This window comes from Arachis ipaensis, chromosome B10, assembly GCF_059453495.1.
Source record: "Arachis ipaensis isolate K30076 ecotype BB chromosome B10, ASM5945349v1, whole genome shotgun sequence".
In the NCBI taxonomy this organism is placed as follows: Eukaryota; Viridiplantae; Streptophyta; class Magnoliopsida; order Fabales; family Fabaceae; genus Arachis; species Arachis ipaensis.
This window is the reverse complement of record NC_142435.1, coordinates 58,418,185-58,438,372: the sequence shown is the minus strand read 5'-3', so window position 1 is coordinate 58,438,372 and position 20,188 is coordinate 58,418,185. Positions and strand designations below refer to the sequence as shown.

Sequence of the window (20,188 nt, the reverse complement as noted above, 5' to 3'; positions counted from 1 at the left end):
ATCAAGTACTCATGAGACGGAGATCCCAGCTGCTATGATCACCCTTCTATGGTGTGTGCTGGAGGGTAAGGACCTTTATCTACCACGCTTTATCCGACATTATATGGCCAGGGTCCACATCCGAGGCACCCTTCCTTTTCCGTACCTGGTTACACAGCTAGGCCGTTGAGCTGACGCGCCATGGGAGGATGCCGATGAGAGACCACCAGTGGCAGACTGCAGGAAGATCATTCCTCACAGCAGGAACTTCCTACCCTTGGACTACAGACCACCACCCTTCACTGCTACTGATGAGATAGCCCCACCGTCTGCTGGACCCTCTTCATCCACAGCTGCCACTGCTACCCCTGCTGCTACCACTGCACCTCCACCTGCCTCTGAGCCCGTATACCGCCTCGTGCACCGCCTATTCCGACAGCTTGATCAGATGGAGCACCGTAACCGGTGCCGGTATGAAAGATTGGAGCGTCGCAGCCAGCGACGCTATTCGCATCTGAAGCTGATGATCCGACAGGGTGGTGACATCCCCTCTGAGCCCGACACACCATCTGAGTCATCAGAAGATGAGGAGGATGAGCACGAGGAGGAGACTCATTTTCAGGAAGAGACCCATTAGCAGGCAGACACAGAGCAGGCTGCCCCACATCAAGAGGTTACGCATCAGATAGAGGCTGCAGATCCGGAGATCCCGATCCAGTCAGCACCGCCTTTACAGCAGCCAGACCCTCAGCCCACCACCACCACAAAGCCTCCAGCTACCATCCCTACCAGTGATGACACCCCTTCACACCTGGCCTGACTGAACATCAGGTACGATGCTTCATTTTAAGTGTGGGGAGGTCGCCATCTCTGTCGTTTTATTTTGGTGAACCACTACATCTCTTTTTTCTTTTATTTTGGATATTTTTCTGTATTTTTCTTTCTTTTTTTCTGAGTACTTATACATTGCTGCTTTTATGTATTTTTACTCTATTTTTGCATTTTTGCATTTTTAGTTCATATTTTTAGTTATTTAGTTTAGTTTGCAATTCTGACTTATTAGTGGATTAATTAGTATAGTTTATCCTTTTTAGCATAAGATAGCATAGTTAAATTGAAAAATATAAAAAGAAAGTAAGCTAGGAAATTGAACATAACAGATTTAAATTCATAAACCTTGTATATATAGCATTACATCATATAGTTAAGTTGACAACATTTCATCAAGGAGGAACATTAAAACTTTAAAGGCTACCCTAAATAATTTTTTTATGAGAATAATGGGAATTTTTAACTAAACCTGCATAACATATATAAATGATATATGATGCTTGAGTTAGAGAACACACAGCCTGTGAGTATTGAGCTTAATTGTATGGTTGCATTCAAACCATAATTTTATTCTGATGTTCTTTACTTTGCTTTAATCTATATGTCCAATTATAGAATATAGATACATGCCAAAAGAATGATTGAGGCCATCATTTGATTTTAGCTCACTTACCCCAAAATAACCTACCTTTCACATCACCCTTGTTAGCCCCCTTGAGCCTTTAAAAATCCCTTTTATTCTATTTAGCCACACTACTAGCCTTAAAAAAAAAACAAAATAAAATCCCAAGTTGAATCCTTGGTTAGCTTAAGATAGAAAATTATGAATAGATTAAAATGTGGGAAACCTATTGGGAACATGGATGATAGAAACAAAAGGTAGAAAAGTTGAAAGAAATAAAATAATTCAGAAAATTTGGGAAGCATGCTCATGAGAAATCAAAGTGATCAATTACCATGTGCATTAAAAAAAAAGAGAAGTTATTTTTCAGCATTTAATAAAAGGGAACACAAAAGAATTCCCCAATGCAAAATAAAAGCAATGCACATGGGATAAAAACAAAAATTGAAACATGAGCATATGACAAAAAGTGGGATAACAAGGGAAAATTGGTAAAGAAGCTTATTCTACTAAATATGTATGTTAGGTGAGATCTTATTCTAATTAAGGATTCACTTATTAGCTCACTTAGCCTTATACATATATCCTTACCTTTACCTTGGCCCCATTACAACCTTAATTAAAGACCTCATGACTTTTGGTATGACTGTACTCTATAATTGTTGATTGGTTAGATGAAGAACAAAGTTATAGAAAGTAAGAATAAAAAGAAAAGTAGAGTGAATAAACCCAATAAACACTGAGTGACTAGAGGGTAAACACAAAATCCAGTGAGGGTTCAATAACTCATCAACATATATCTGTGCTTAATTTACTAATTATTTTACAAGTTTGTACAATATTTTTATTTCCCATCTCATTTGCTAAAAGGCTTTATTATTTAAGGGTTGGCTATATATATATATATATATATATATATATATGACTCCGTGAGAACGTAAATTAATTTAACTACATGTAAGCTTTATATATGAGTGGATAAATTGGAATCGCATGACTCATTTAGGTAGATGCATTTAGAATAGGTTGCATTGCATAACATTCCACCACTTTAACCTTACCTTATTCTTTACCTTGGATTTAGCATGAGGACATGCTATTGTTTAAGTGTGGGGAGGTTGATAAACCCATATTTTATGATATATTTTGTGCTTAATTTGAGTGATTTATTCAATCCTTCACCCGCTTATTCATATTAGTTGCATGGTTTTACTTTCCCTTCCTTATTATGTGATGTATGTGAAAAACATGTTTCTTATGCTTTAATATTAATTATTTTTAATTACCTTTATTTCTATTCGATGCCGTGATTAGTGTGTTGAGTAGTTTCAGATCTTCTAAGGTAGGAATGACTTAAAGGATGGAAAGGAAACATACAGAAATGGAAGGAAAGCACAAAACGGAGCTTCTGAAGAAACTGGCATCCACGCAATCGCATGGACGAAGCGATCGCGTGCCAAGTGCGAATCAGCAGCGACGCGGCCGCATGACTGACGCGACTGCGCGCCTTAAGCAGAATGCACATGACGCGGTCGCATGATTGACGTGACCGCGTGGCAAAGAAATGCTCCGAATGACGCAACCGCGTGACCCACGTGGACGCGTGACAGAGGCCATGCACCAGAATTTGCAGAAAATGCTAATAGCAAATTCTGAAGCCCTTTTTGGCCCAAATCCAAGTCCAGAAGGCATAGACCAGAGGTTACAAAGTGGGGGAACACATCCATTCAGGGAGAGCTCGCCAATTTTCACTTTCCATGATTTAGATTTAGTTTGAGAGAGGTTCTCTCCTCTCTCTCTTAGGATTAGGATTAGGATTTAGGACTTCTCTTAGTTTGTAAGAGTGACTCTCGATCCAGGTTTAATATTTACTTCAATGCTTTTATTCATACCTATAAATGTTGCCAACTTGACTTATGAATCCTTCCCATGTTATGATTTGAATTAATGATTATTTGAGGTATTTCAGTTATTGATTGCTTTCTCCTTAATTTGTGTTACCATTGCTTTCTATCTAAGGACATTTTTATTCCAACAATTTTACTTTTTTCCTTTTGGTCTTGGTTAAGAAATCAGTAACTCAATATTATTAAACTCAGCATAATTGATAATCGTTATCTTGCTAATTGAACTGAACTTCAATAATCCCAACTTTTTCTTAGGAAATAAATAGGATTCGAAGGTCAAACTAATTAGTCCCTTGCAGTTCCTTGAGAAGACGACCTGAGGTTTGAATACTCGGTTAAAAATTTTAAAAGGGTTTGTTACTTGTGACAACCAAAACGTTTGTAAGAAAGGTTGATTGCTTGGTTTAGTAACTATACTTACAACGAGAGTTTATTATAACCTCTAAACCATCAATCCTCAGTTCTTTCACAGTCCTTCATAGAAGATATGAATTTGTACCCACTCATTAAGCATGTCAGGGTGGCATTTTCTTGTCAAATCCTTGAATCTCTCCCAGGCTTCATAAATGGTCTCACCATCCAGCTGTCTGAATGTCTATACTTCAGTTCTCAGCCTATTTACTTTTTGTGGAGGGTAGAACCTTGTCAAGAATCTGTTCATTACATCTTCCCAGGTTGTCAAGCTTTCCTTGGAGAAGGATTCCAACCATTTTGATGCTTTGTCCCTCAAAAAAAATAGAAACAGTAACAATCTATAGGTGTCAGGATGAACACCATTAGACTTAATCGTGTCACATATCCTTTGGAATTTAGTGAGGTTCTCATTAGGGTCCTCTTGGGCACTTCCTCCATAAGAACAATTGTTTTACACAAGAGTTATAAGCTGACGCTTCAATTCGAAGTTATTAGCATTGATAGTTGGCTTTTGAATGCTGCTACTACAGTTTCCTGGGTTTGGATTGATGTATGATCCCAAAACTCTCCTCTCTTGTCCAGCAGGGTTGGCTCCCCCTCTTCTGGCATGGTTGTTCACCTCACCTTCATGATGGTTTTCCATATCATCCTCCATGGTTATATCTAAATCTTCCTCCTCTGCTTTTGCACCAACAACCCTCTTGCCTCTTGCTTCCCTCCTCAATCTCAGGAAGGTTCTTTCCGGTTCACTATCAAATGAGGTTGAATCCTCTCTTCCACCTGTCATATAATAAAAAAGTACAAGAAACAACAAATGTAGAGTCCACTAAAACAGAGTATAGTTAGTTTGGTTAGAGCAATTTATCAAATGGTCAGTGGGTTAGCTTGCTGGAAAGTAAAGCAGTAAGGTAAAACTAACGAAAAACAACTAAAAATTGCAGAGAACAAAAATGAACAACTAAATTTAAAATTCAAAAGAAAAGAAAAATGCTCAATCTAGTTATCCTCCAATTTAATAATTGTCAATACAAAACCAAATCCCTGGCAACGACACCATAAACTTGATACGCAGAAATTTGCCCTTTCAACAAATTTTCTACCCGCAAGTGCACCGGTTTGTCGTCAAGTAAAAACTCACTGAAGAGTGAGGTCGAATCCCACAGGGATTGGTAGATCGATCAATGTTAATTGGAGAATTGTGTTAGTTGAGCGAATCGGATTTAGTTACGAATTGAAGAAAGTAAATTGGCGGGAAACTTAAATTGCAAGAAAGTAAATGAACAGAAATTAAATTGCTGGAAATTAAATGAAAGAATCTTAAATTGCTGGGAATTTAATGGGAATGGGGAATTAGCATGAAAATAAAGAAGCAGAAAGTAAATAGAATGGGTAAGATCAGAGATAGGGGAGTCATTGGGTTTTGGGAGATATTGAACTCTTCGGATCAAATCATTTTCATCTCTTCCTCAATCAATGCATTCATTGACATTACTTGGCAATCTTAGATGATTGGATCCCAATGTCTTGGCTCACCGATCTCTCTAAGCATGAACAATTGCCCAATGTCTTGATTTAATTGCTCATGGAAAGAGTTGAAGTTCGGTCACTGACTATACCACACAAATTCATAGATCAAAGTATTGGTAGAATTACATGTCACTATATCCATCCAAACCCTAATCTAATCCAATGTGAGAAAGCAATTCTAGCATGAATTCTTCATTCCTCTCTCAAGACAACTATCCAATTGAATTAAGACCGAAAGCTTTCTAACAAAAATCAAGAGAAAAAAAAGAAGAAGATGATGAAAACTACTATTGATCCATTGAATTACAATAGAGCTCCCCTAACCCAATGAAAGGAGTTTAGTTGTTCATAGCTCTTAAAATGGAAATTGGAATTACAAGATACATTCTGGAAATTAAAACAGAGAATTGAAAAGTGTCGTAAGTGTACAAATCAAAAAATGGAAAAAAAGTTTTTTCTAACTTAAATTCTAAGCTATTTATACACTTTCTTCCATTGATCTTGAATCTCTGAACTGGGCTTTTGGCCTTGATGGGATTGGGTTGAAATTGGCTCCAATTGGTTTCCGTTGATGTTGAAAAATTTTAGTTAAGTGATGAATTTAGTTAAGCGAATATTTGATGATTTGAGTAATTATGATTAACAGAAGTAAAATTACAAGAAAGTAAAAGTTATGGAATGAAAATTAGCTGAATCTTAAAGTGCAAGGAAAGTAAATTGCAGAAACTTAAAGTGCAGGAAAGTAAAAGAGTTGAAACTTGAAGTGCAAGAAATATAAATTGCTGAGTCTAAATTGCTGAAAAATGTAAATTGCTTGAAGAGTAAAAGGATTTGGGTACTGGGATTCAGAATTGAACAAGAAAATGCAAGCTAAAGTGATTCAGAGAGCTATGAGATGAAGAGATTCAGCTCAGCAGCCAAACAGAAATGTAAAATTGCTTGAAGAAACAAACAGCAAGAAAAATTAACTCAATTCTAAAATTTTAAAAGAGAAATTGAAGATCGAAGAAGAGCAATGAGATCAGAAAACAGATCTAGATCTCAATTACTCCCTTGATCAATCAGAAAAGAAATTGCAGAAGAAATGAAAATGAAAACAGCAAAGAAGATTTAGATCCAAGTCTCCAATTCTCAGAATTTTATAAAAGAAAAGCAAAGATGATTTTCATATCAAGAAATTCAATGGAGTTCTTCAATCTCAATCCAAGAACCCAAAAATAGAAAATAGAAATTGCAAAAGAAAGAAAATGAAAACAGAAAGCAAACTAGATCTAATCCCAATTTCCAAATTCAAAATGAAAACTAAAGTGAAAAACTAAAAATGAGCCAAAGGTCCCTCTACAAATTGAATTTGATCCTATTGATACACTTTCTATTTTGGTCTTCAGATCTTGGAATGGGCCTTTTGATTTTGGATTTGAGGAAACAATGGATCCGAATGGCATTTCATTGAAAATGGGTTGGAGGCATGCTCCAGTGGAGCGCTCCGTTGGCTTTTGTGAACTTGGCGTTCACTTAGCATTGTGTGCCTTCCTCGTGCCAAGCCCTCTTGCCTAGCATTTACTCTTTGAACGCTACGTTCAAATTGTGAACGCTACACTTAATGCTGAGCCTTCCTCCCCATGAGAAGCAGGAAAACGTTGGTAAGAGAGAACGCTGCATTATCAATTTTGAACGCTACCCTTCTTTGGGCGTGCTTCCTCTTCGAGCGCTACGTTCACCATTTTGAACGTTCCTTGTGAGCTTCCTCCCTCGAAGCTTAAATCCATGATAAAGGTGGAAGGAGTGAACGTAGCATTCACATCTTTGAACGCTACCCTTGTTGCTTTGCTCCCTTGGTTTAAAGGTCACAAAAACGTTGCCAAAAGTGAACGTGGCGTTCACTCATTTGAATGCTCATGCCTTGGTTTGGTTGGTTCCCTTGTTAACGCAACACTTTACTGTCATGGGCCACGCTTTTAAAAGCGTGGCCTAAGGTCCAAAGCGTGCTCAAACTTCAAAGTGTGCCAAAAATTCCTCTTTCCTCTGTTTGAGCTTAATTTATGCTTTCTGCTTCTTTTCCTTTATCTTTTCACCTATCATCAACCAAACAAATACATCAAAGCCTTGGCATAATTATTAACTCTTGCATCATTTATATTATTAACTAAATCTTGCAAGAAATCTAATGAAAATGCATAAAATTACCAATGTTTGATTAAATCTAGACAAGCATGAAATTCTCACTCAAACACTTACTTATTGCCTAAAAATGCATGAAAACCAAGTGAAAACTAATGAAATAGGCTTGTAAAACTAGCCTAAGATGACTTGTCATCAGTTCTCTGGTGTCTAGGGACGCGTACGCGTGGGTGGATCAGCGTGACTCACTAAAGGCAAATCGTGGCTAGCGATTTCTAGCTCATTTTGGGCCCAATCCAACTCATTTCTGATGCTATTGAACCCAAGGATTTAAGGGAGATTGAGCCAAGTAGTCATAGTTAAGTTTTCATTATGGTTTAGGTTAGAATTCTAGAGAGAGAAGCTCTCCCTTCTCTCTAGAATTTAGGGTAGTTTAGGTTTAATTTTCTTAAATCCAATTTTCAATTCTTGTTTTGATTTAGTCTTCCCCTTATTTCTTGTTATTATATCTTTGTTCTTCTAGTTTTACTTGTCATTTCTTATTTTGCTCTCTTTAATGTTGATGAACCATTGTTGGATCTTAATTTCTTCTAATGCAATTTCATGTTTCCATGTCTCTTTTATGTTCACCTTCATTGTTATTGTTGATTTCTTGCTTATGTTAGTTATGGGTTCCTTTAATTCTTTCATTTTATGATGTTTACTTTTCTTGCAATCTAGGTGTTTGATGAAATATTTTCACTAGGTTTTGGGTAGTTTTCTTTACTCTTGGCCTAGGCTAAGGGGATTGAGTGACCTTGAGTCATTGCGTCTCAATGAATTGGTGATTTGAGAACCCTTGATGGTCAACTTGATAACCATTGATACTAGCCTACTACTAAGTCAATTAGTAGTTAGGTTAGAACCTATGGATTGATGTTGATCAAGCCATTTGATATACTTCAATCACAGAAGTAGACTTAATGAGCTTGGTTACTCATAATTGTCAATATATGGTTTGTTGACAAGGATGGTGATCTCAATTTCTCATGTCTTAGCCAAGAGTTATTTCCATTTCTTTTATTAGTTCTTGTTATTTTACTTTCTTGCCATTTACACTTTCTTGTCAATTTCCAAATGAAACCCCCCATTACATCTTCATAGCCAATAATTGAGCACTTCATTGCAATTCCTTGTGAGATGACCCGAGGTTTAAATACTTCGGTTAATTATTATTGGGATTTGTACTTGTGACAACCAAAATTTTTTATGTGAGAATTGTTTGCTGGTTTGGAGCTATGCTTACAATGAAGTTCTTATCTCTATAAGAGAAATTCTAGACCGACACTCAATTTCTCTTCATCAAAATGCCGCCGTTGCCGGGAAATTGCAATGGTGTTATATTATTGGCTATTGTGAATATTGTGAATATGTTTGCCTTTTGCTTATTTGTTAGTTTTTGTTAGCTTTAGGACTTTGTTGCTTATTTTTGTTAGCTTTTGTTTTTATTTGCTGTTATGAATTCTCACCACTTTGGCTATGAGTTAGGTTCAAATTATGTTTTAGGGAATGGGAGATACAATGATAACATGCATCAAGGATGGAACCATCAAAGATGGGAGGAGCCTCAAGGGATTGATCAACCTTCTTGGCAACAACAACCTCCGGATTCTTATGGGTATAATTCCAATCCTAATGCATATCAATCTAATGGATGTGGTGACCTTTATTGTGATTGTCAACAACCACCACCATATGCCTATGGACCACCTCCTCAACATAATTTTGAACCACCTTACTCACAAGCCCCTTTTCACCAAACACCTCCATATGACCCTAATCCTTACCCACTATACCAACCACCTTATGAGCCATATGAACCATATGTTGAAACACCCCAATTTAACCACCAATACCCTCAAGAACCACCACCTCACTATCATTACCAAGATGAATCACCTCCCATGTATGATAACTTTTAACCACAAAATAAATTCCCCTTTCCACCACAACCCTCTATGGAAGAATACCCATATCCATCAATCCAAGAGTAATATGATCCTAGTTATACTAGCCAAGTGGAACAAGAGCCAATGGATCATCTCAAGGAAGCAATGGATCGGCTTCAAGCAATAATCCGTCAAAAGGAGAAAGAGGAAGCCCTAAGGATGACTTAAGCTATCGAGGGTAACCTTGACAAAATTAAAGCTGCCTTGGACTCATGGGACTCATGCAACAAGCAAAGTCCCTCCACGGATGAATGTGAGAAATCAACCGAAGAGAGGAGTATGAAGGAAATTTTGGAATCCCAACATGAGGACAAGGAGATGGGGCATGTCTTGCAACAAGTGGAGGAGGAAGAGATTGTTGAAGAAGAAGAAGTGGTTGAAGAGTTAGAGGAAGTTGAACAAGAGGTGGATTTCAAGCTTGAGAACTGATGGTGTGCAGAAATTGGCAAATTAAAAATTGTTAAAACATTTACGTTGTAAGTATAGTTCTTAACTTGCCAGAAATCTGCTCCTCAATTTAGAAAGGTGTCACAAAAAATTGAATTTAAAATACTGGGAGTATGAATCCCAGGTCGTTTCCCAACGAGTCGCAGAAAAGTGTGTTATTTTATTAATCAGAGGTTTTCAAAAAAAGGTTTGAATTGGGCAAACAGGAAATTAAATTGGTAAATTTGAATAATGTAAATAAAAGCCTTGACTGGGAATTGATTAGTTGAAATCCCTATTATTGTTGGAATGAATTTCAGGATTAATTGACAATTAAAGGTTATCCTGTTTAGTTATCCTTCGCTAGGTGAAGGAAAGTCAAACAAGTTGGAATGCTATGTCCGTTCACAAGTTGCAATCCACTTAATAAAAAGGGATTGGTGTTAGTGATTAGGAGGCAATCCAACCATAAACCCAATTGCAATTTTTCTTTCAAGCCTTCCAACTCAAGGGTTCCTTTCAATCAATTCCCCATCAAGTTAGGGAACTACTCGCTCATTGTGAATGTAAAATTCATAGCATATAAAAAGGAATTAAAGAAAGACATTGTAAATAAAGTTAAAATAGTCAATTAAAAATAAAAGTGATCCTTGTATTAAATAATCCTAAGAATATTCCAATGGTAAAATTACACAAAGCAAGGAACATGGAAGATTAAACCAAGTAAAGAAAACGAACTAGAATGACGAAGTCTTGATGAGGTAATAACTCTTCTCAGTGTTCCAATGCCAAAAAAAGTAAGAGAAAACTAAAATCCTAAGAACTCTGAATGTGTAGAGAGAAAACCTAGAGGAAGAGCAAAACTAGATCTAAAAACTAAAACTGTGTAGAATGAATGTTGTCCTTGGTTCCTACATGTTCTCTGGCTCTAGTCTACTGTTCCGGGCCGAAAACTGGGTCAAAATAGGGCCCGAAATTGCCCCCAGCGAATCTGTAAATTATGCAGATCGCGCAAGTCACGCGATCGCGTCGCTCATGCGGACGCGTCATTCGCGTTTCTGCTTTGCCACGCGGACGCGTCGTCCATGCCTCCGCATCGCTCGTACTTTTCCATTTCACGCGGTTGCATGATCCATGCAGCTGCGTCACTGCGATTTGATCTTCTTCGTGCGGTCGCGTCGCCCATGCGGCCGCGTCGCTTCTCGCTGGTCATCTCGTCAATTTCTTGTGTTCCTTCCATTTTTGCTTTCAATCTCCAACTCATTCTTGCCCTATAAAACCTGAAATGCTTAACACACAGATCACGGCATCGAATGGAATAAAGAAGAAGTAAAATGTACAATTAAAAGTCTCTAGGAAGCAGTTTTCACTCATGTAATAATTTCAGGAAGGAAATATAATTGCATGCTATTTTAATGAATAAGTGTGTCAGGATCATGATAAAGCCACACAATTAAACACAATATAAACCATAAAATTGTGGTTTATCAACCTCCCCACACTTAAACATTAGCATGTCCTCATGCTTAATTGAAGGAGATAAAGTAAACAAGTATGAACATGCAGAAACTCATGCAATGCAATGCAATCCTATATTTATATGAATGCAACTATATGATTCTTGTCCACTTGATCAAAAGTAAATAAGTTCTTCAAAATAATTATAATTCAAATTCCACTAATTCAATTCTTATAAAGTAAGAGCAGATAAAAATGCAAGAGGATAGCTCATGAAAGCAGGGAACATAGAAATTCAAGCATGGAACCCTCACTGATGGTGTATGTACACTCTAGTCTCTCTAGTGTATAGGGTAATCACTCTATTCTTCTCTAATCATGCTCTCTAACTTTTTTTTTCTCCTAATCAATCAACAACAGTTAACATACCAATGCAAACATCATGAGGTCTTTTCAAGGTTGTAATGGGGCTAAGGTAAAGGTAGGGATACATATATGGTCAAGTGTGCTTATAAATTGAATCTTTAATTAACCCAAGCTTCAACCCAACCTATATATTTTACATGACTTTAGAATTCATGCCTAGCTACCCAGAGTTCCCCTTTTACATTCCATACTCATGTATCAACTTTTTATTTCAATTTTTATCATATGTGCATTGATCCTTGAATTCTTAATTCAGCATTGGGGTAATTTTGCCCCTTATTTATTTATTGCTTTTTAAATTTTTTTTAACATAAAAATAAACATTAGTTATCAATGCACATAGATTTTTAATTCTTATAGTTTCACATAAGTAGGTATCCAAATTCCCATTGTATTATCATGACATATTCCCTTAATAACTTTTGTTCCCACAATTTCCCATTCTTAACTAGCACACACAATTCTATCTTAAGCTAACCAAAGATTCAATTTGGGATATACAATTGTTTTTCCGCTTAAGGCTAGTAATGTGGTGAAATATAGAACAAATGGGATTTAATGGCTCAAAGTGGTTAACAAAGGTAATTAAAAGGGTAGGCTTAATATGGATAAGTAAGCTAAACAAATAATGGCCTGAATCATATGCAAGCATACAAATATAATAAATATTGGACATATAAGATAAAACAAAATATAGATTACAATCATAGAGAAGTAAACACACAAGAATAAAATAATTATGGTTAAATAATGTAACCATTCATAAAGGCTCAAATCTCACGGGTTGTGTGTTCTTTAGCTCAAACATCATGTTCCAAATATAACTTCAAGCAAATTTATCATAAAAATTTTGAAAATTAGTGAAATTTTGTTCCAAAGACAGAGTCTTAGAAGAAACTTATTGTCTTTTCAATCAGGTAGAACATGTATGAAACTAACCTATTACTATGCAATTTATCCTATTCTATAAAAGAAAGAAAATCTAAATAAATATCCTAATTTATTGGTGCTAGGGAAGAGAAATTACCTCCGAAAGTCAGGTACTGACCGACCTCCCCACACTTAAGGCTTTGCACCGTCCTCGGTGCCATCTGTCAGGAACAAGGGTGGGCTGGTAGCAGTATCTCCACAGTCGGGACCATCATGGCTCCCTGTGCTGGTAAAGGAAGTGGAGTCCGGGGTGTCTGAGTCCTTGAATTTTCCCTTGAGTAGCTCCTTGAGGTGTTTGAATCGGCGCTCGTTACGGCACTTTCTTAACTTCGCTTTCTGATCTTGCCGATCCAACCTTTGGATTATTTGCTGGAGCAGTTCATCTGTTGTAGGTGCTTGTGGTGGTGAAGAACGGATATCTTCAACCGGAGCAGTGGGAAGGCTTGTAGTAGCTGCTGAAAGTCTGAGGTATTTCCCATTAGGGACATACTGATCATCCCGTGGGAGCATGGCTTTGGTGTCTCCAACTCTGTAGGAAACTCCGGCTGCTGAGACAAGATCTGAGACCAAGGCGAGAAAAGGTAAATTACCCGCAATTTGTACGTGTCCCATGGCATTCCAGATATGTCTTGGTAGATTCAGAGGCTGGTCTATAAGGATGCACCATAGTAGAACGGCCATGTCCACAGTGAAGGAGGACTCGTGAGTGCTCGGAAAGACGTAATGGGACATGATTTGTGCCCATACGCGAGCCTCCAAGGTAAGTGCTGAAGCCAATATACCCTTAGGGCGGGTACGATGGTATCCGTAGATCCAACGGCTGCCAGGTAGTGCGATAACTCTGAGAACAGCTTCCCAGTCAAATTGGTACATCTAGCGCTTGAGTGCGGCTTCTTGAAAGGCGTCCATTCCTTCTGGAATAGGGGGAAGACTCAAAGCTTATTGGATAGCCTCTTCTATAATGGGGACTTGCTTCTGACGTACATAGACAGACTGCAGAGTAGGCAGGTAGAAGTTAGAGTAGAACTCGACTACCCAAGAAAGATTGACCTGCTTCTGTTGTCTCTGTAGGAAACCCCATTGTCTTCGTGCAATTTGTGGCTCAACAAAAGTAGCAATATTGGGCGGGAGGATAAGAAGGTGTTCGTTGTTGTAACTCCTTTCAGCTAGAATAGGGAACATCTGCTCACAATAGCGATTGGAAAATCGCGCAGTGTCCTTCGCTGGAAAGGCTTTCTCCTTTTCATCAACCTTTATGATCCTCTTAACTCTTTTTGTTGAGGGCTTGACTGCAGTTGAAGAAGGCTCTACCACTAGTGCTCTTTTAGTTCCTCTTCTTGCTGGAGGTTTGGGAGTAGCTTTCTCTTTTCCTTTCTTGGTGGCCATCCTGAAAAAGGGAAGAGAAGGTAAATTAAATTCAAAGAGATATATAGCAATGAAGAGAACGAAAAAGGGATGGTTGTAAATGCACATTAAAAGGTAAATGATGTTAACACATGCTCATGAGTACATATAAAAGATCATTAATGGAGAATAGTTAGTGCATATGATGACAAGTGAATACAAGGTGTTTATTGGCATGCCGGCAAAGGGCATGAGTAGCATAGACCAAGCATTACTTTGTAACAAACCATCACGTTTGTATTGACAATTAAATTCAATTAATATAATAGTAAAGGGGATTTGTGAAAAGCAAGCATTGAATAGTAGAATAACATAGGGAAGTGCATAATGCCATATGGGCTTTTTCACAAACACATAGCATGCAAGGTAAATTAATTATAGAAAGTATTAAAGTGAACATGCAAGCAACCCTTTAAAGAAAATAATATATAATTGTCAAACAATTTGCAACAATCCACAAACATATAATGAAAAATAATGACTCAAATAAAATTCTAACACCATGTAAAAAGGAATGAATAATGAAAAGAAAAAGAAAAGAAAAGAAAATAACATATAAAATAAGAAGAATGATAGAAAAAAAAGGGTAAAGAAGAAAATAAAACCTTGTTAATGGAGGTGAGGGAGAGAGAGTGGAAGGTGAGATAGAAGGAAGAAGAGAAAAGGAAGAAATAGGGAGGGAAAAGAGAACAATAGGATTTGGAGAGAAAAAGATATGATATTTGACAAAATTAGAGAAACTGTGCGCTGCAAGCGACGAGATAGCATAGGGCATGCGGTCGCGTGACTTGCGCTTAAGGTGGTTGACGTGGTCGCATCGGCCACGCGGTCGCATGACCCAATTTGTGCCAGTGGCGCGAGGGTTGCCTCGCACTCGCACAACTCTCTGTTCAAAATCATTAAATGCCAAATTCTAGATGACGCGATCGCGTGGGGCATGCGATCGCGTGAGTGGGCTTCAGAAGGGAACAACGCGGCCGCGTGGGGCACGCGGTCGCATGAAGGGGATTGCACTTCCAGCGCCAGTCCAGCACCACTCTAGCACAACTTTCAGCTGTGCACCCTTTGTATGTCGAAAATCAGGGCACGCAGTCGCGTGGGGCACGCAGTCGCGTGGGAGGTTAGTATGCCCATATGACGTGATCGCGTCAGCGACGCGGTCGCGTGGGACGATTTGTGCCATTGGCATGCCTCCAGCCACACTCCAGCGTGACTCTCTGTTCGTTTTTATTTTTCTCCCCTCTCTATGCGACGCGGACGCGTCGCTGATGCGGTCGCGTCGCATGGCAAATTTTTTTCTTTAATAAATATGCAGATGCAGATGCACGAAAGTACTGATAAAGAGAAGAGTTATTGAATATGAGAAACTAAAAATAAAGAAAAGAACAATCATACCATGGTGGGTTGTCTCCCACCTAGCACTTTGCTTTAACGTCCGTAAGTTGGACGCTCCACTAGCTCAATCTTCTGCTATGTGGGGGTCTTCCAAGAGGAAGATCTCAAGCTCTTTATTCTTCTGTATCTTCTCGCCATGGTATTGCTTCAAACGGTGTCTATTAACTTTGATAAGTTAAGAGTGTGAAGGATGGCTTAGGTGATAAACTCCGTACGGTTCGGCCTTCTCTACTCTGTATGGACCTTCCCATCTTGATCTCAATTTGCCTAGCATGAGCCTCAGTCGAGATTTGTAAAGGAGGACTAAATCCCCAGGCTGGAACTTCTTTTTCTTGATGTTCTGATCATGTACAGCCTTCATCTTTTCCTTGTATAGTTTTGAGTTCTCATAAGCTTCTAGGCGAAGGCTCTCCAGTTCTTGTAGTTGCAACTTCCTTTCAGCTCCGGCTTTCCCAATTTCCATGTTGCACTCCTTAACTGTCCAAAAGGCTTTGTGCTCCACTTCAACTGGAAGATGACAAGCTTTTCCATAAACTAAGCGGAAAGGACTCGTCCCAACGGGTGTTTTATATGCTGTTCTATATGCCCAGAGTGCATCTTGTAGCTTGGTGCTCCAGTCTTTTCTATGGGGTTTGACTAGCTTCTGCAAGATATGCTTTATTTCTCTGTTTGACAGCTCGGCTTGCCCATTGGTCTGAGGGTGGTATGCTATTGCAACCTTATAAATTATCCCATGCTTCTTCATTAGTCCTGTTAGTCTCCTGTTACAAAAATAGGTGCCTTGATCGCTCACGATTGCTCGTGGTGATCCAAAGCGACAAATAATGTGGTTTCTCACAAAGGAAATAACAGTGTTAGCATCATCAGTGTAGGTAGGAATTGCTTCCACCAACTTGGAAACGTAATCCACAGCTAACAATATATAAAAATATCCATTAGAATTTGGAAATGGACCCATGAAGTCAATGCCCCAAACATCAAAGATTTCACAGAAAAGCATAATTTGTTGAGGCATCTCATCCCTCTTGGATATATTACCAAATTTTTGGCATGGGGGGCAAGATTTACAAAATTCAGCAGCGTCTCTAAAAAGAGTAGGCCACCAGAATCCACAGTCCAAGATTTTTCTAGCAGTTCTCTGAGGGCCAAAATGTCCTCCACTCTCAGATGAGTGACAAGCCTCTAAAATGGACTGGAATGTATCCTTAATATGCTCAAGGCGACTGATGCGCATAAACTAGTTATGCTACGATTTAGGAAATTGCACGATCGGCAAAATTCCTTCCGGCAAGTGCACCGGTTATCGTCAAGTAAAAACTCACAATAGAGTGAGGTCGAATCCCACAAGGATTGGTTGAGTGAGCAATTCGGATTAGAAGTGTGTTCTAGTTGAGCGGAATCAAGATTGAGATGAGAATTGCGGAATGTAAAATTGGCGGGAAAAGTAAATGACAAGAAATTGAAATGGCGGAATCTTAAATTGCATGAATTAAAGAGCAGAAACTAAATTGCTGAAATTAAAAGGGAATGGGGGTGATTGCATGAATTGAGTTGCAGAATGTAAAGAGAAGATGTAATCAGAATTGGGGGATTCATCGGGTTATAGGAGATATTGAGATCTCCGAATCAAAACATGTTTATCTCTTCCTCAAGCAATGCGTTCATTGAATTTTGCTTGGCAATCTTATATGATTGGATCCCAATCCCTTGGCTCACCAATTCTCTCTAAAAATGAACAAATTCCCAATCCCTTGGTTTAAATGTTCATAAGAAGAGATGATGCTCGATCACTGATTATACCACACAGTTTCATGAACCACAATTTGGTAGGATTACATGTCACAATATCCATCCAAACCCCAATCCAATTCACTGTGAGAAAGCTTCTCTAGCATGAATCCTCCATTCCTTTCCCAAGGTTCCGAAGGATTCCAATTATGGGTAATTTCTTCCCCAAGACAACTACCCAATGGAATTAGATCGAGAAGCTTTCTAACAAAATTCAAGAGAAAAGATTGAAGAAGAAGATAAACTATTATTGATTCATTGAATTACAATAGAGCTCCCTAACCCAATGAAAGGGGGTTTAGTGAGTCATAGCTCTGAATTCAATTACAAAGATATGAAAACTAGCTAAAAGTGAAGGTAAAAGTCCTTTCTAACTTAAATTCTATCCTATTTATACACTTTCTATATTGAGCTTCTGTTGTGTTTCTTGGGCTTTGAGGCCTCTCCCTGTTTTCCTTTTGCCTTGGGTTTATGATCCATAATCTTGATGAGGCTGCTGATCCAAATTCTGTAACATTCATTGAGCCAACTTAGTGATAATCAAATAATGGCACATGACTCAATAAATTGAAATTTCAGACTCATCAATCCTTCAGGCCCAATCCCATAAACCATGATATTCAATTGGGTTTCATACCAGAATAAGTTTAAGTTAATGTTTGTGCTCAAATACTAACTTAAACCACAATATTTTTGGTCCAGAAACCTTTTCCAAGAGTGGCATTTAAGTTGCAGTTCAAGCTTAAACTGCAGCTTAAACGCCAGACACTTCCAGTGAGGCCTTTTGTAGAAGCACGTTTAAGCTTCAGTTTAAGGTTAAACTGAAGCTTAAACGTGGAAATGGAAGAAGGCAGCCCTGGAGAGTCATGTAGTCGAACACGTTTAAGCTTCAGTTTAAGGTTAAACTGAAGCTTAAACGTGGATATAGGAAGGGCAGCCCTGGAGGTCGAACACGTTTAACCTCCAGTTTAAGGTTAAACTGGAGGTTAAACGTGGAAGCTTAGAAGGGTAGCCCTGGAGGTGTCGAACACGTTTAAGCTCCAGTTTGAGGTCAAACTGGAGCTTAAACGTGGAAATGGAGAGAGCAACCCTGGAGGAGAAAACTTGGTCGAACACGTTTAAGCTCCAGTTTGAGGTCAAACTGGAGCTTAAACGTGGAAATGGCTCCCTGGTGCTTTTCCCATTCTGGCGTTTAACCTCCAGTTTAAGGTTAAACTGGAGGTTAAACGTGGAACTCCTTCCTGAGTGGCATTATCATTCTGGCGTTTAACCTCCAGTTTGAGGTCAAACTGGAGGTTAAACGTGGAATGCTTCTTTGGTGAGACTTTTCATTCTGGCGTTTAACCTCCAGTTTAAGGTCAAACTGGAGGTTAAACTTCAATTCCAGCATTTCTTAGCCTTCATGATTCTGGCGTTTAAGCTCCAGTTTAGGCTTAAACTGGAACTTAAACTCCACATGTGATATTCAAGCTTCCTTTATTGATTTTGTTGCTTCCTTGCTTAGCCTCTTCTTCCCTGAAATCATCCAAACAAATGCATCAAAGTCTTGCAAAATTTCATGAGAAATCTTCCATTCATAGCATTCAAGTAATATAACTAAAACTCATGGAATTTGCATCAAAATCATATTGTTTGGATGGTTCATTGCTTTGTTATTCTTTTAACCATTCTTGGTTAACTTAAGCTCAAGAAAATGCATAAAACCACTAAAACTAACAGAAAAATACTAGTGAAACTAGCCTAAGATGCCTTGGCATCACAACACCAAACTTAATACTTGCTTGTCCCTAAGCAAGTCCTGAGTTATTTAAGAAGAAAGTATGAAACAGAAAGCAATTACATTGGCTATATTAGCAAGCATTTGAAGTTCCTCAGAAGGGTTTTATGCAGAAAGTTGCAGCATCACTTTTTCATTCTTATCAGGTAAGATTATCACTTTTTCATTGCATCCATCAAACACTGCTATGGCCTCTTGTTATTCTTATGTCCTTGGCACTTTTCTCTTCTTTGTTTTTCTTTTCTTTTTCTTAGAGCTTCTTTTGCTCCTTGTTTGCTTAGTGTCATGTGTTGCACAAGCCTTTGGCATTTTCTTTTTCTTATCAGTGCACTACACATATCCACTTTAGGCATTTTAGTTCACATTTCTTCTTGAGACATTGGTGCCCAGCACCTCTTTGTTTGACTAAATGTTTTGTATTTAAGTTGCTCTTGATAATGGACTTTTGGTTGATAATCCCGGGTTAGTTAACCCAAGTTTCCAAGTGTTGAAACACTCCTCAGAACCTATTCATCCAAGCATATCCTTAATACATGAACACCACAGGCATTTGTCTCAGAAGTTCAAACCATTGGTGCCTAGCTTATTTTCTCAATTTTTTTTTTTTGCTTTTTGGTTGCCCTTTTTCAGTGGCTTTTTCTTCTTCTTTTTCTTTCTTTTTCATGGCCAAAGACATTTATTCATCAAGATCCATAGACAGTTTTCAATTTCTACACAAAGAATGATAATTCTACACTCTAATTCCAGTGATCTGACTAAACAATCAAGCATGCATACCACCACTTAATTCTACTTGATTTGTCACTAATTTAGCCAAGTTACTTTTGTTCAAACTTTTCTTTTATTTTTGGAAACAGAACAAGCATGGCAAGCACTCGTTTAAGAAGGTGAAGTTATATCCAAACATCTAGGCATTCACTTTATTCAAAGCAATAAACAGACACTCATACTAAAAAAAAACTCCACATAACACTTAAATGACTTATGATGAAAGAAAGCTCATAAAGACAATCCACCAATGATCATTTGATTATTAAGGAACGAGACCACCTCTTATTTATTGCTTGGTTCTTCTTAATTCTTGGGATCCTGCTTCTTCTTGCTTCCTGCCTCTTTTTGACCACTTGTGCTTCCTTTGTCTTTTCTTATGAGCTTTTTCCAGAATCCAGCCTTTTTCATCGTTTCTTCCACTCCT

At 38.2% G+C, this 20,188-nt stretch overlaps 1 protein-coding gene and 1 non-coding gene across 2 annotated transcripts; one reads left to right on the top strand and one right to left on the bottom strand.

The window, feature by feature from the left end:
- Positions 1-3,851: 3,851 nt before the first annotated feature.
- On the top strand, positions 3,852-3,955 carry LOC148580192 (small nucleolar RNA R71). Its single transcript, XR_015899582.1, has one exon. It is a non-coding gene; the product is annotated as a small nucleolar RNA R71 (small nucleolar RNA).
- An 8,806-nt stretch (positions 3,956-12,761) lies between these two features.
- Positions 12,762-13,502, bottom strand: LOC148580191 (uncharacterized). Its single transcript, XM_088502238.1, has one exon. The coding sequence runs from the start codon at positions 13,500-13,502 to the stop codon at positions 12,762-12,764; it is 741 nt and encodes a 246-aa protein (XP_088358364.1).
- Positions 13,503-20,188: the final 6,686 nt, after the last annotated feature.